Genomic DNA, 14,869 nt, shown 5'->3' with positions numbered 1-14,869 from the left:
CTTCCTTCCTTCCTTTCTTTCTTTCTTTCTTTCTTTCTTTCTTTCTTTCTTTCTGAGACAAGCCCAACAGATTGGCCTTTTTTTTTTTTTTTTTTTAATGACAGGGTGAAAGAGAGGGAGAATTGGCCTGCCAGAGCCTCCAGCAACAGCACTCAGACTCCAGACTTGTGTGCATGTGCACCCTTGCGTGCCTACATCTGGCTCACATGGGACCTGGAGAGTTAAACATGAGTCCTTAGGCTCCACAGGCAAGTGCCTTAATTGCTAAGCCATCTCTCTAGCCCATCTTCGTTTCTTTATAAGTAATATTAAGAACGGATGGGCCCTACCCCCCACAGGGTCCTTTTAAGTGTGGGGCCAGATAATAAATGTAAACAGCAGAGGCCTATTTATGTGAGTCCCTCCATCCCATTTCCCAATGCCAAAGCTTCCCTAGGCATTCAATCTCCTTAGCACGTTTCTGTGAGAGACTATGCCAGCTGTTTAAACTCCACCCCCATTACCATGTTCCTCATAACCTCTAATTGTACATGCTTGGTTCGGTTCCCCATGGACTGCGTCTTCCTCTCCCTGCCTGTAAGTCAATTAATTAGCAGAAGTTGGCTGAAGGCACATGTGTAGGTTTAATGAACTTGTTCTGTGGCTGACATCCCGCTGATGTGCAGTGTCTTCAGGGCTGCACCTTTTACTCCACCTGTCTGGAGGCCAGCTCTGCACCCCGTGCAGATGCTGTCTGAAGGGGAAGGTGTCTTGTGATGTTTCAATAGGGCAGGTGTCTCTAGGCTCATGTGCTGAAGGCTGGGTCCCCACATGGCGGTGCTATTGGGCAGTGTTGTAAATTTTAGGAGGCCAGGCCTAGCTCAAGGAAGTAGGTTACTGGGAATGGGCTCAGAGGGGTAGTTTGTCCCTGGAGCCTCTCCCTCCCTCCCTCCCTCCCTCCCTCCTATTCATCATGAGGTGAAGAAGTTCCTTGGCCTCATGTACCCATTGCCATGATGTTCTGCCCAAGCACGTGGGACCAAGAGATGGTGGACTGAAGCCTCTGAAACCATGAGCCCAAATAAATCTTTCCTCCCTTTAAGTTGCTTATGTCAGGCATTCTGCTAGCGATGAGAAGAGTAACCAACATATACTTAGAGATGAAAAGTGACATGTCAACCAGAATCGGCCAGTCCTATCACACAGGCATTATTAAATCTCAGTTCCAAAAGAGCATAAAATTACATAGCATTTATGAGACACGTGGAAGCTCAACACCAATTTAGAAATTTAGATATCTGACAGCATCAAGGAATTAGCTGTTATACTTTTAGACACCATACCAATCTGTCAGAGTTTTGCTGAGTTTGTGGTACTGGGGATGCAATCCAGGTTCCGCACATGCTCAGCAAGCACTCTTACCCAGGGCACCTCCCAGCTCCTGGGACTGTTTTTCCAAGAGGCTTGTCTTTCAAAGATATGGAGGGAGGAACATGTGCCGTCTAGCGTTTGCTTTAAACAGTGTGGGTGACAGGGAAGAGGATAAGGTGGAGCTGAAACAAGACTGTGTGGGAATTAAAGCTGGGGGTAGATGCTTGGGGTTCCCTGCTTTTAATGTGCTTGTAAACCTCTACAATAAAGAAGTACAGGGATGCCAGGCGTGGTGGCGCACGCCTTTAATCCCAGCACTCAGGAGGCAGAGGTAAGAGAATCACTGTGAGTTGGAGGTCACCCTGAGAACATAGCAAATTCCCAGGTCAGCCTGGACTAGAGTGAAACCCTACCTCGAAAAAACCAAAAAAACAAACAAAAAAAAAGAAGTACAGGGCTACACTCTTGGGACTCCCTCCTAGCCATGGAGCCTTTCTGCTTTATTCTCACTTTCTTTCCTAATAAATCCTTGTTTAATTTACCATTCAAGAAATAAAAGCACAAAGGCTGGAGAAATGGCTTAGTGGTTAAGTGCTTGCCTGTGAAGCCTAAGGACCCCGGTTCGAGGCTAATTCCCCAGGACCCACGTTAGCCAGATGCACAAGGGGGCACATGTGTCTGGAGTTCGTCTGTAGTGGCTGGAGGCTCTGGCGCGCCCATTCTCTCTCTGTCTTTCTCTGTTGCTCTCAAACAAACAAACAAAGAAAAAGGCCAGAGTCAAGTGTGGTGGTGCACATCTTTAATCCCAGCACTCGGGAGGCAGAGGTAGGAGGATCACTGTGGGATGGAGGCCATTCTGAGACTACATAGTGAATTCCAGGTCAGCCTGAACTAGAGTGAAACCCTACCTCGAAAAACAAAACACAAAACAAATAAACAAAAAAACCCAGTCCAGTATGTTGGGCTTGCCTCAAAAAAATTAAAAAAAAAATGTTGGGTTGAAGAGATGGCTTAGAGGTGGTTAAGGTTAAAGTTTAATAAAGTTTAGGGATCTAAATTCAATTTTCCAGTGCCCATGTAAAGCCAGATGCACAAAGTGGCCCATGCATCAAGAAATCCTGGCACACCCATTCTCTCTGTCTCTATTCTTTCTCTCTCTGCTTGCAAATAAATAAATAAAAATAGTTTAAAAATACAAATGTCCCCTTTAATCTCTTAATAACTCTATGAGTATGTACCCATTTTCTGGACAAACTTGCCTGGATCACATAGCCAATTAGAGGCCTAGCTGAGATCTGATGCTCTAACCAGAGTCTGTAAGTGTCCTTCCTCAGTGGGAGACCACCTCAGCATGCACAGCAGCCCAGGTGAGACAGCTGCATGTACCTGGGGGCCCTAGGCCTACCTGCTGGGGGAAGGGAGGCCGAGGAGGAGGGTAGGAAATGCTCACAGCGTCTGGATGGCCCGCAGCGAGGTGAAGGTGCCCTTGGCAAGGCTCTGTATCTTGTTGTCATAGAGGGAGAGCAGTGACAGGTTCTGCAGGTCCTGGAAGGCGTCTGGCCTGATGCAGTTGATCTTGTTGGCGTTCAGGAGCCTGTGGGCAGAGCCAGGGTGGGAGACGAGGAAGTGGCCAGGGGAGACCCCTCCCTTGTCGTGTGCCGTCCTGGCGCTGGGCATCTGTAACCTCAGGGAGGCACCCACAGACCAGACCTGGGTATGGAGGCCCTCCTCAAGGCCCTCCCACTGCCTTCGCTTGGCCTGCCTGAGGGGTCCTCCTAGTGTGCTGCTCCCCTGCCTCTGAGAGACCTGCTAGGATGCAGGGCAGAGCCACCTCCTTCCTCCCAGGGTAGAGCTGGGGTCCCACACAGTTAACGGGGGGTTTGGATTCTGTGCCTCCTGCATCTTGCTCAAATTCTCTGCATTTGGGGAGAGAGTTGCCCTGCAAGAGTCTTCCCTGCCTGGGCACCTTGGGAGCACAAGTCATCTCTCAGGAGACTCTGGGTGGCTGCCATCCTTCGAGCAGCTCTGAACCCATTTCTACCTGGCCTCAGCAGAGCCCCACGGCCTTACAGCACTATGGGGACAGCCTGTCTTCCTGTCTCAAGCAAGTACTATGCCCTGACGGGGCTAAAAGGTGCAAGCTGGTGTGAAGTTCCCAGGGGAAAAACAAAAAGCAGCCCATACCCGCGTTAGAGAGGCCGATGGTCATGGAAAACGTTAATAAAAATTAAAAAAATTTAAATAAAAATTTAAAAAAAAGAGGCCGATGGGCTGCAGAGTTGGAATGTGGCAGACCCAGAGCCACATTATTCAGGAATCTCTCTAGTCCCCTTGATGACCACTTCTGTGTCTGGCCTGACATCCTGTGACTATCAGGTCAACCTTTTTGGTATATATTAACAGACCTAGTTTCCTCCGGCCCAAAGCTAAGAGCATCATCAGCTAGCATCGGAAACCTCTGAGCAGAGATGGCCCCGCTCTGCTGTCACCTGCTGCCTGCTCTTTCCACCGATGTATTTGAAAGGTGTCACGATTTATGATTTTCTTTTGTTCTGTAACTGTAAAAAGTTTATGAAGCTGTTTGCATATTATTTAGGGCAACCTGAATCTGTGTTCCTGGGTCATTGTCACTCAAATTTAGCTCAAGAATTATCTATGTCTTTTCCCTTTGAGCTGAGACCTGTGTTTTGATTGTTGGGAAGCCAGAAGAATGTAGGCTCCTCCCTGGGCCCCACCCAAGGACACCTTAGTACCGGTCCTTACAGCAGCTGGAGGGTGTACAAGCCTCCAAACACACCACGGGGCAGGTCTGTGATCTTGTTGCCATAGAGGACCCTGGAGAAAAGGCAGCAGAATGGGAGAGTAAGAGGGCAGGCCAGAGCCCCACAGATCCAGGCAGGCACTGCCTCTGGGCTGCTCCAGGCCATTCATTCACAAAGCTACATCTCCACGGGTACGTTTGCTATAGCATCTTGCCAGCAGGTGGCGGTAATGAGCCTCCAGAAGACCTCAGGTCTTCGGGCTGCAAGAAGACACCTTTGCAAGAGGTACCAGTGATCGCCTTTGCTGCAAGGTCACCCCGCCACCACTGCCCACATAATAGACCACACAGAAGCCAGCAGAGGTGCCCTTCCTTCTAAGGTTCCTCACAGGGAAGTAATCCAGCCCTGGATCCAAAAAGAGACTCACTGCCGAGAAGAGAGTCCCTGGACAGGACTGATGAACGTATTTTCAGAGCATCACAGGGAAAAAAAATAGAATAAAAATAGAATGCCAGACGGCACGTGCAACAGGAAGTCTAGGTGGTGGGATTGCAAGTGGTTTATTTTTATACTTTGATGTGTTCCAAGTTTTCTGCCCTGAGCATGAATGAATTCCATGTATAATGAGAAGGGGGGAGCGCCATGTGGACAGGAATGCGTTCAGGCAGACAGTGAAAACATCGAAGGGACCGGAGGCGGGTGGTTTTATTCCGGTGTCATAACCAGCTCCCCAAAGCCACATTTGTAATCATCAGTCAGAGTGAAGACCTTGCACGTTCTCTCTTCAAACATGGCTTCAAGACCCCCAGAGGAGGGCATGACGGCAGCAAATGCCCTGTGGTGGGAAGCCCGCTGCCCACGCGGAGGGATGAGAATGCCAGGGGTTACTGCCCCCTTTATCCCTTCTCACTGCCTCGGTGCAATTAAGACAACCGCACTCATAGCTCAGCATCAGGTCACCTCCGGGGTCTGATCTTCTCAGCCAGGGATAGTGACTTGTGATCAGACTGCCATATACAGCTGTGTCGCTTGCACACACTGACAACTTCAGAGACACCATTCGCAGTTAGCCCCATCAAGCGACTTGGACTCTACTCCTAAAAGAAGGCATGCAGACAGGCTGGCTGTGCCTTCCCCAATAGTGGGGTGCCCATTCCATCTCACTCCCCAGGCCTCTAGTCCAAAGAACTAGACATGGCACCACCCTGCTCCTGTGAGTAACACAGAGATCCAACCCATAAGGAGCTTGCCCAACTGCAGGCTACCCCAGAGTGACCTCTCGATAGATAAAACGCCATGGGACCTCAGAGTGTAAGAGGACAGGCGAGGCTGGGTGTGAGCACACGTTCTTGGCAAGGGTCGAGGCTGTCACAGCAACCTCCTTCACCTACCAGCACCTCCCCAGACAGAAGAGAATAAGAGCACAGGTTGAGGAAGCACTGTGCCACATCACCCACCAGTTCTTGGGATCTGGTGTGTTTGGGATTAAGGACAGCGTGGTGTGACAGGGGTCCTCACTGGAGCTCATGGTCACCACCTGGAGGTGACCCAAGGAAGGCTCAGAAGCCTTCTATGGCGCGAGGCCAAAATGACTACGGCAAAGAGCACTGGGAACGTTCCCACTGTGGCAGGGGAGCATCCTAGTTGCCAGGGCAACAGCCCTATCCTTGCTTTTCCTGCACGTAGCTCTCAGTACCCCCCCACACCCCTCTCTGCAGAGGTCACACAGCGAGAGCTGCAGCAAGTGGGAGCCCCACTGAGGCCTGGCTGGAAGAGCTGCTATGCAGCACCCATGGCTCCGCTGGTCTCCAGGGATGTCCTGGACCACCCACTGAGCTCCAGCCACGCTACTCACAGGGAGTTCAAGGAGCGAAGGCCCTGGAAGGCGTCGGGTGCAATCTCCGCGATCTGGTTGTTGCTCAGGTCTCTGCAAGGGGAGCAGAAGGGAGGGCTCAGGATCCCGAGGCTTCGTGGAGCCTGCCTGGGCCTCTCTCCCTCACAGCCATGTACGATGCAGGGGATTCTTTGAAAGTTAAAAAGCCAGAGGCCAGCCCCCCGTTGGCATGCTGCCTGGGCCCTACAATCCCTTCACCAAGAAGCCATTCTGGGCCAGACTAGGTATCAGTGCTCTTTCCACACCTCACAACTACCCAGCCACCCCTCACATCCAGGCCCATAGTCCTGGGGGCAGGGAAGTGAGGCAGCTGAGTCAGGGCTTGCCCCAGGGCTGTGGGGACACCTGACCCAGGCTCTTCCTCTGCCTGGTGGAGACTCCCCGAAGTGGTATCACTCACATCCTGCGCAGCTTTCTGTAGGGAGAGAAGGCTCCTGGGGGGATAGACTTGATGCCATTCAGCTCCAGGCGGCTGCAGAGAATAAGAAGGGCACGGGACGCCCAAGGGCCCAGGTCACCCTGCCCCACAGTGGGAAAACAAGCCCTTGGCCTCTGAAGCCCCCTTCCCTCACCAGAGGCTGAAGTCTGGCAGGTGGATGGTCACCTGCTAGGAGTTGAGCCTCAGTACCGCAGGCTTCCAGGGGTGGAAGGATCCCATGACGGTAGGAATACTAAGTCCGCCCTCACAGATCCATCCAGCTGGCTATGGGGACCACAGAGGGACACCCCCTCCTGAACCCTCCCCAGTTTCACAGCCTTGAGCCCACAGCTCAGCCTGGTGGCACAGTCATCCCCATCTGCTGCTGAGGGACTCGGGGGTGTGTTTGCCCTGGGTGGCTCCTCTGTCCCAGCTCTTCACTGGTAGGCCAGAGTCTGGCCCTGCAGGGACATGTGTGCCTATGCCTGCTGAGCCCACACTCACATTTCCGTCATTGTCTCAGGCAGGTTGGCAGGGATGGCAGTGAGGCCTTTACCCCGGCAGTCCACGATGCCGTTGCTGCAGGCGCACATGGCTGGGCAGGAGCCGGAGGAGAGGGTGCAGGCAGGCACACGTGCTGCCTCCCCCTGGCCTGTGGAGACAGGCGGTGTGTGACCTCGGAGTGCCCTGTGTCAGCCCTGCCCCCTGAAATCTGCTGCCAGGCCCGGGGCATAGTCTGTGGATGAGGACGCACCACAGGTCACCAATGGTGCAGGAAGAAAAGACTCCGATGTGAGGTGGGCACGGCACACATCAGGTACTAGCATGCTGAATGTAACCCGAACTGAGCTGGACACCCCCCAAGTGTGATTCCTACTCTAGGAAATCCTGGCCTAGAGTTCTGAAGCTCCGTGTCACTGAGCCCTCCTGAGCCAGGGTCCCCACATCAACAGCAGCTGCAGGTACGGAGCGCTCACTCTGTGCCGATGCTGAACCGCATAGCCCAGCAGAGTGTCACTCAGCGTGAGGAGCACAGTGTCGTGGCCAACTACAGGCAGGGAAACCTTAACAACGTCAACGGGTAGCAATGCGCACAGCTGAAGTAATAGGTGCTGTGAGCAGAACCAAGTCCAGTGTGTGATAAGGAACTCACGCTTTCAAAACTCAGGGTATTGCCGGGTGCGGTGGCACATGCCTTTAATCCCAGCACTTGGGAGGCAGAGGTAGGAGGATTGCCGTGTGTTCGAGGCCACCCTGAGAATGCAGAGTGAATTCCAGATCAGGCTGGGCTAGAGTGAGACCCTACCTCGAAAAACAAACAAACAAAATCAGGGTATAAAGTGCCTGTCTCACATGTGCAGTTGGCTGATGTTTCTATCAATAGAAGGCTCCTGTGGCCCCCACCCCTGGTACCAAAACTTTGCTAAGCCTGTTTGTGAGCGTCACATAACTACAACCATATAGTAGGTTCTCTTTTGTGTCTGGTGTGTGTGTGTGTGCATGTTCCTGTGTGAGTGCACATACATGCAAGTACTGCACGCATGTGGCCATCAGAGGATAGTGTCAGGTGCTGGACCTCGCTGCCCACCTTGTTCAAGGGAGCCGCTAGCTCACTGCTCACTGCTGCAGCACCAGGCTAGCTGGCCCACAAGCTTCCGAGCAATGCTCCTGTCTCCACCTCCCTTCTCATGGTAAGCCAACTGGGATTATAGATGCCCCCACAGCAACTGGCTTTTTACGTGGGCTCTGAGGGTCCAAACTCAGGCACTCACACTTGTACACCAAGTTCTTTAGCCACGAAGCCATCTCCCCAGCCCTGTGTCTAGTTTGTTGTTGTTGTTGTTGTTCTACCCAATACAAAATCCCTGGGATCCACCATGCTGGGTTTATCAGTAGTTTTCCATTTTTTGTTGCTGACTACTATTCCATTTTGCAGCTCTACCATTTTGTTTGGTAAACATTTGCATTGTCTCCAACTCTGGGATATATGGGGAAAAGACGCTTGGGTGTTCTTGGGCATGTTTTTCTAAGAAATCCGCCAAGCCGTGGTGCTGCAGGGCCAGGAGGCAGACCCACACTGAGGATTTGTGGATCCTGTTAGACGGTTAAGTGGTGGAGCCAATCCACACCCCTGGCAGTCTTCTAAAGTCGACCGCTTGCCTTGTCTACCCCAAATGTGGGGCCAGGTGAGATAAAGCTATGAGGATCCTGGGCAAGCTGCCCCTTGAGAAGGGACCTGCCACAGTGTACAGACTCTAGAGGCGACAATTACGTTAGGGGAGGGAGAGGAGATGGATAAATATTCCAAGTACAATGAAAAAGATTTCCCACACAGAAATTGTGCAAGTTATCGGTTCCCACAAACAGCAGAGCAGCAACAGCAGCCAGGGAAGGAGTGGTGGTGGTCCGGCTACGTCAGGACCCCAGGTGTGAGAGGAGGGGCAAGCTCTGGGTGCCCTCACTGGGGGGCCCAGGTGAGCGGTCTATCAAGGTGTCGAGGGGTGCTGGGAGGGGGAGGGAGTGGCACAAGGAAGAGGGTGGTGTGGCGTGAAAGCAGAAGACCGGGCAGTGAGGGCAGGGGACAGCAGGTGCGGGAGGAGGCTGGGCGGGACCAGAAGAGGGACCAGAAATGAATGACACCAGCAGGCCGAAGGTGACGGTGGAAAAGGAGGTGACAGCCGGGTAGGAGTGGGAGACAGTGAGAGGTAGGGACGGGAGGTGATGTTCAGAGAGGGGAGGTAACGAAGGTCTGGGAGGGATGGTGGGCCATTGTCAACGCGTGGCTACAGGTGCTCGGGGGAAGGGGCAGGAGGGGAGATGGGCAGCACAGGAGGCCCTGGCAGTTGAGGACGGAAGGTGAGGCTGGCACCCACCTGAACAGCTGAACTCGCTCTTCTGCACCTCTGCCACGTTGAGGCCCCGCAGGCTGGCGGGACCCGAGCACTGGGTAAAAAGTCCGATGGTGGGCCGCTGCCTGAGCCACTGCGAGAGCCAGGCCAGGTGACAGTCACAGAACAGGTGGTTGGAGTGCAGGCGGCTGCAGGAGGACAGGGCAGCTCGCAAGGATAGGCCCTCTACCCCAGAACCAGACAGCGGGGCACCTCCTTTCTGCTACATCCATCAGCTGTGTGGCTCACCCCAACCTGGGCACAGTCCACGGCAGTGTAAGGCTCCCCCGTACTCCCTTTCCCTCCCAGCTTGCTCTGGGGCCCATCTGGCTGCTTGGTTAGCTCATCAAACTCACAAGGCTTCCTGCCCAAATCACTCAACTCATTTCTAAACACAAAGCCAGGTCATTGGTCGTCCAAGGAGAACTCACATTCCCTTCCTCAGAATGCCTCCCTGGAACCCACCCTGGCTGGCCTCTGGGTGGTAGAGGGCAGCTCCACGACCACCCGGCCTCACCCACTTCCCACCAGCCCCAGCTGACTCACAAGGTCCGCAGCTTGGGCATATGGTTGAAGCTGGACACGGGAATGGTGGTGATGTTGTTGTTGTTCAAGGTCCTAAAAGGGAACAGACCTGCCATTTAGCATCAGCCCATGGGGAGGGAATTTATTGGGGACAGAGCCAGTCTGCCCACACGGAGACTCTCATGCCAAGTGCTACAGTCTTCCTATAAGGCAACCCCCCACCCCAAGGCTGAGACACAGCTGCCCAGAGGGCAGTCAATCACACTCTGCCTCCCACATGGGAATCTCCTTCAGATGCCATTCTCTGAGCAGGTTAAGCTGAACTGGAACCCTGAGAGCTGAACCTAGAGGATCCTGCCTCCTGCACCCCTACCTTTAGCTCCCCCACCATGACCCCTCATCACCCCCAGTGTGATAGTCAGGCCTGGCCTGTCTGCCAGGTTTTACTTACAGCACCTCCAGCCCCCGCAGGGCGCGGAAGGCCCCTTCCTCGATGCAGCTGATCTGGTTCTTGTCCAGTTGTCTGGGAAGCAAAGGAGGGATGTGGGGGTGCAAATGTTTTCACTGAGCATGCCAATAACTTTTATTATGAATGATGTGTTGATCCAAGTGGAGACTATTAATAAAAACTGAGTTTCTGGGCTGGAGAGATGGTTTGGCGGTTTAAGGCGCTTGCCTGCGAAGCCTAAGGGCTCATGTTCGATTCTCCAGATCCCACGTAAGCCAGACGCACAAGTGCACAAGGTCACACACACACACAAGATGGCGCACGTGTCTGGAGTTCGACTGCACAGGCCAGAGACCCTGGTGTGTCACTCTCTCCTTCTCTCATTAAAAAAAAAAAAAAAAAAATGCCAAAACAACAGCAACAGCAAAACGAGCTTCTTTGGTTCTCTTAAAAAAATTTTTTTTTTTTCTTTTTGGTTTTTTAAAACAGGGTTTCACACTAGCCCAGGCTGACCTGGCATTCACTACATAGCCTCAGGGTGGCCTCGAACTTACAGTGATCCTCCTACCTCTGCCTCCTGAGTGCTGGGATTAAAGGTGTGTGCCACCACACCTAGATTATTAAGTATATATATATACACATGTATATATATTTATTTGCAATCAGAGAGAGAAAGTGGGTGAGTATGGGCACCCCAGGACCTCTTGCCACTACAAACTCTAGCCACATGCGCTACTTTGTTCATCTGGCTTTATATGGGTACTGCGGAAATCGAACCCAGACTGGCAGGCTTTACAAGCAAGCACCTTTAATCATTGAGCCACCTCCCTAGGCCTTTTCTTATTTTCAGTTAAAACAATAAATAGAAATGGGAGTAACACTACATTACCCTTCCCAGCCTTGTGTGTTCCCTGTGAAGTCAATACCCCACCCCCCACTCATATCTTGAGACCACCTAGAGTGTGCTGGCATCTGAAAAATGAGAGTCACTCAAGAGCAGTGGCAGCCAGAGCTGGCAAACAAGCGTTCCAGACAATGAGTGCCAAGTGAGACTGGCTAGCACTGGCTACCTGGAGTGCTGCTTTCAGAATGAACTGAAGCTGTGATCGGAGCTGGGCAAGAAAGAATGTGGTGATTGATTACCGATGTCTGCCACAGGCATGGGAGGTGGGGGGGGTGACAAGTATGCCAGGCATTTGCTATCCCTACTCTAGTCAGACCTTGGGAGGTGGTAAGTCGGGACCAGAATACATTTGAATACTAACAAGCCATTACTTTTCAATAGCTCCTGACAAAGTGTATGTATTTCCATAGCTCATCTCAACCTCAGAACAAACTTGTGGAGTGCATGTTGTTATCCTATTTTCCAAAACAAGGCGTGGAGGGACTGTGCGCTTAGCTGACTTGCTACAGCATGTGTGAAGTAGACTCCAACCCAGTTCCCAGCCCAAAGACAAGGAGGGGACTAGAGGACCCATGGTCGGAGAACTCTTCTCAACCCCTTCCCCAGAGGGTCCCCGCTGAGCACATGCTTGGCAGCCACGCAGAGTCACACCCAAGGAAAGGCCAGGTATTCCCTATTCCCTCCAAGGCCAGACTGTTCTGAGAGAAATATAGACCTCGGTCATCTCAGAATCTAAGTCAGCGTCTTGGCAGCCTGGACTGTCTGGCTCAGGGAGACCTGCCAGGGTGCCGCCAGGAGCCACCCAATCACGCACCCTGCCACCCTGCCAGGCCCTTGTACTCACAGGTTTTTGAGGTCCGTGGCTCCCCGGAAAGCCTTTCTGGGAATGGCCTGGAGGACATTCTCGCTCAGGTCCCTAGGGGACAAACAGCGGAAGAGAGGGCAGACGTCAAGAGAAAGAGGAGCAGGGTGAAGAGTAAGGTCGGAAGGCCTCACAATGACCGTGTCCCAGTGCCCGGCCTCTCTGAAAGCGACTGGTGGACCTGGAGGGAAGCCCCGACCCCAGCCTCCTCCCCTGCAGCCCGCCGGTGGCTGGGAGCACAGTCCCAGGCAGCCGTGGTCAGCCCTGGCAGGCCCATATGGTCAGCTGCGCCTCGCAGCCATGCTGGAGCACTGCGGAGGACTGAATGAAGGAGCGTCTCCACAGCCCTCCGCCGCCCTGCTTTCCGCTCAGTTCCACTGGTGAGGGAGTGAAGCCCAGATGTGGCATGGCTCCCTGGAGGCTAGTCAGGTCTGGCCCGCCTAGTCTTGAACTCTCAGCCAGGCTGAGAGTCTTTTTGCAAATGCCTGCTCTCGGGGAACTGCAGGCAGCAAAGCGCCAAGACAGCCCAGGCCCAGTGGGAATGAGGCATCCCAGGGGCCCCAACCAACTTCCTACTGACCCAGGGGCTGAGTGCTGACCCACATGCCGCCTGTGCCACAGCCAGAGGGCAGACTCAGCAGGTTCTCCCTCGTGCCATTCCTGAAGGTTCTGGTGAGCAGGAGGAGGTGTTGTGGAGACCCGTGCCCACCTTACACGGGCTCCTCCAACTCCCCTCAGCCCGCCTGAGCCTATGCCACCCGTCCTTTAGCTCTCCAGTGCTCTCCCTACAGCCTTACCAGTGTGCCCACAGACGCCTCCCCAGGCTAACTTCCTGGTCACAGTGGCAGAGGCAAGTGTGGCCTCCCGCAGGCCTGCCCTGCCCTTGCTTCATCCCAGCCCACCTCATGACAGACCCCGTTCTTGCAGACAAATATCATGACCAGCAGAGGAAAAGGAGGTCCAAAGTCAAGCAACATCTTCGAGGTACCCCAGGTAGGGGTGGAGAGTGGCTCCCAAGTTTGAACCCAGAGGTTCAGGCCTCAACGTCTGGGGATAGAGACTGTTGTCTCACCCATTTTGCAGAGGGGGTGATTTGAGCTTCAAGATGCTAAGCTGGACCAGGGTGGCTCTGGGCCCTGCGTCAAACACACTCTCGGGTCCTCAGGGCAGACAACCGAAGGCTGGCTGTCCTGACAGGGTTCCTTCCCAGTGCCAGGCAGCAGAGCAGACTCCAAACCTCCTTCTGGACCAGGTTCCTCGTCCCTCAGCTGAGAACATGGCCTATGCCCCCCCTCAGCAGGCTACTCTGAGCTGTGCATGGCCATCTGGCTTCTTCTGACAACACAATGAACCAGAAGCATCAGTCGGTGTGCACAAGGCCCTGAGTCAGCGAGGCAGCCTTGAGCCCGGCTCTCCCACCTCCTGGTGGTGCGGCTGCAAGTCAGCTGCCTCCAGCCCTCACTTTGATTGAGACAAGGCTTAGTAATTCACTTCCAAAGAACGGAATGCAGATGGACCAGACACTTCCTCCAACTCCCAACCTTGCTCTGTCCTGGACACTCCTTTCCCGGGAGAAGTCAGTACCAAGGTATGAGCTCCCACGAGCACTTCTCTGGAGAGGTTCACGTAGAAAGGCTCAGGGGCCTCTGCCCACACGCCAACCCAGCTCACTGGCCATGTGCGTGAGTCCAGGGGAAGCATACTGTGCCCAGCCAGGCCTGTGGACAGGGCAGCCCCTGGCCAGCTTCACCCCTGCAACTGCAGGGAGGTCTCCAGGCCAAACCCCAGCTAATACGTCAACCCGGCCCACAAGTGTTCCTGGTTCTTTGGAGGCAAATGCTTATACAACCATCTGTACCCAGTTCAGCGGTGCTCCTGGGGGAGTGCCCGTGCACAGCAAGGAACCCCGAGAACCTTTGAGAGGGGGAGAGAGGCTCTGAGGCTGGACTGATAGAGGCTCAGTCGTGCCGTTCCCCTTCAGCTTCCTCGGGTGAAACACAAGGGCTGGACCAAGTGATCTCTAAACCGCTACCAATGCGGGTCCCCCACATGCAGTGACTCAAAGACACATGCTATGACCTGCACCTCACCTCCTGATTCTTTAAAAAAAAATTATTTTATTTAGAAAGAGGGAAAGAGAGAGGGAGAATGGGTGCTCCAGGGCATCCAGCCACACTGCAAGTGAACTCCAAATGCGTGCATCCCCTTGTGCATCTGGCTAACATGTGTCCTGGAGAATCGAACCTGGATTCTTTGACTTTGCAGGCAAATGCCTTAACCACTAAGCAATCCTCCAGCCCTGTAATGCTTTTGTTTTTATTTTTTATTTTTTTGGTATTTTCAAGATAGGGTGTCCCTCTAGCCCAGGCTGACCTGGAACTCACACTGTAGTTCCAGGCTGGCCTTGAACTCACAGGGATCCTCCTACCTCTGCCTCCCGCAGTGCTGGGATTAAAGGTGTGTGCCACCATGCCCAGCTACCACCCCCCTCCTAATTCTTATGCCCAAGTCACCAATGCTAGGGGGAGGGGCCTTCGGGAGGGAACTAGGCCGCTGGCAAGCCTTCAGGAATGGGATTGATGTCTGTCTATAGAAAGAAGCCTCGGAGAGCTGCCTGCCCCGTCACTGAGGAAGGACACAGCCAGAAGATTCCATCTGCAAATCAGAAAGCAGGTCTGCCTCACACACCAAAGCTTCTTTGACTACACTGGGCTTCCCACCCCACCCAGACCTGTGAGAAATGAAGCTCTGTTGTTTATAAGCCATCCAGCCTGTGGTGTTCTGTTATAGCAGCTTGACTGGTCTCAGACACACACCA

General features: G+C 53.5%; 1 protein-coding gene across 1 annotated transcript in view; it reads right to left on the bottom strand.

Moving 5' to 3' along the window:
* Positions 1-14,869, bottom strand: part of Slit1 (slit guidance ligand 1) — a 189,687-nt gene that overhangs the window by 56,412 nt on the left and 118,406 nt on the right. The window contains exons 5-13 of the mRNA XM_004669915.2: positions 12,034-12,105; positions 10,289-10,360; positions 9,859-9,930; positions 9,298-9,461; positions 6,929-7,076; positions 6,407-6,478; positions 5,968-6,039; positions 4,114-4,185; positions 2,801-2,944 (exon numbers count right to left, since the gene is read on the bottom strand). Coding sequence (XP_004669972.2) covers positions 2,801-2,944; positions 4,114-4,185; positions 5,968-6,039; positions 6,407-6,478; positions 6,929-7,076; positions 9,298-9,461; positions 9,859-9,930; positions 10,289-10,360; positions 12,034-12,105 — 888 coding nt within the window. The remainder of the gene's footprint in view (positions 1-2,800; positions 2,945-4,113; positions 4,186-5,967; positions 6,040-6,406; positions 6,479-6,928; positions 7,077-9,297; positions 9,462-9,858; positions 9,931-10,288; positions 10,361-12,033; positions 12,106-14,869) is intronic.

The sequence above is a fragment of the Jaculus jaculus genome, chromosome 1, assembly GCF_020740685.1.
Source record: "Jaculus jaculus isolate mJacJac1 chromosome 1, mJacJac1.mat.Y.cur, whole genome shotgun sequence".
Taxonomy (NCBI): domain Eukaryota; kingdom Metazoa; phylum Chordata; class Mammalia; order Rodentia; family Dipodidae; genus Jaculus; species Jaculus jaculus.
The sequence above is the reverse complement of the archived record's forward strand: the minus strand, read 5'-3'. Positions and strand labels throughout refer to the sequence as shown.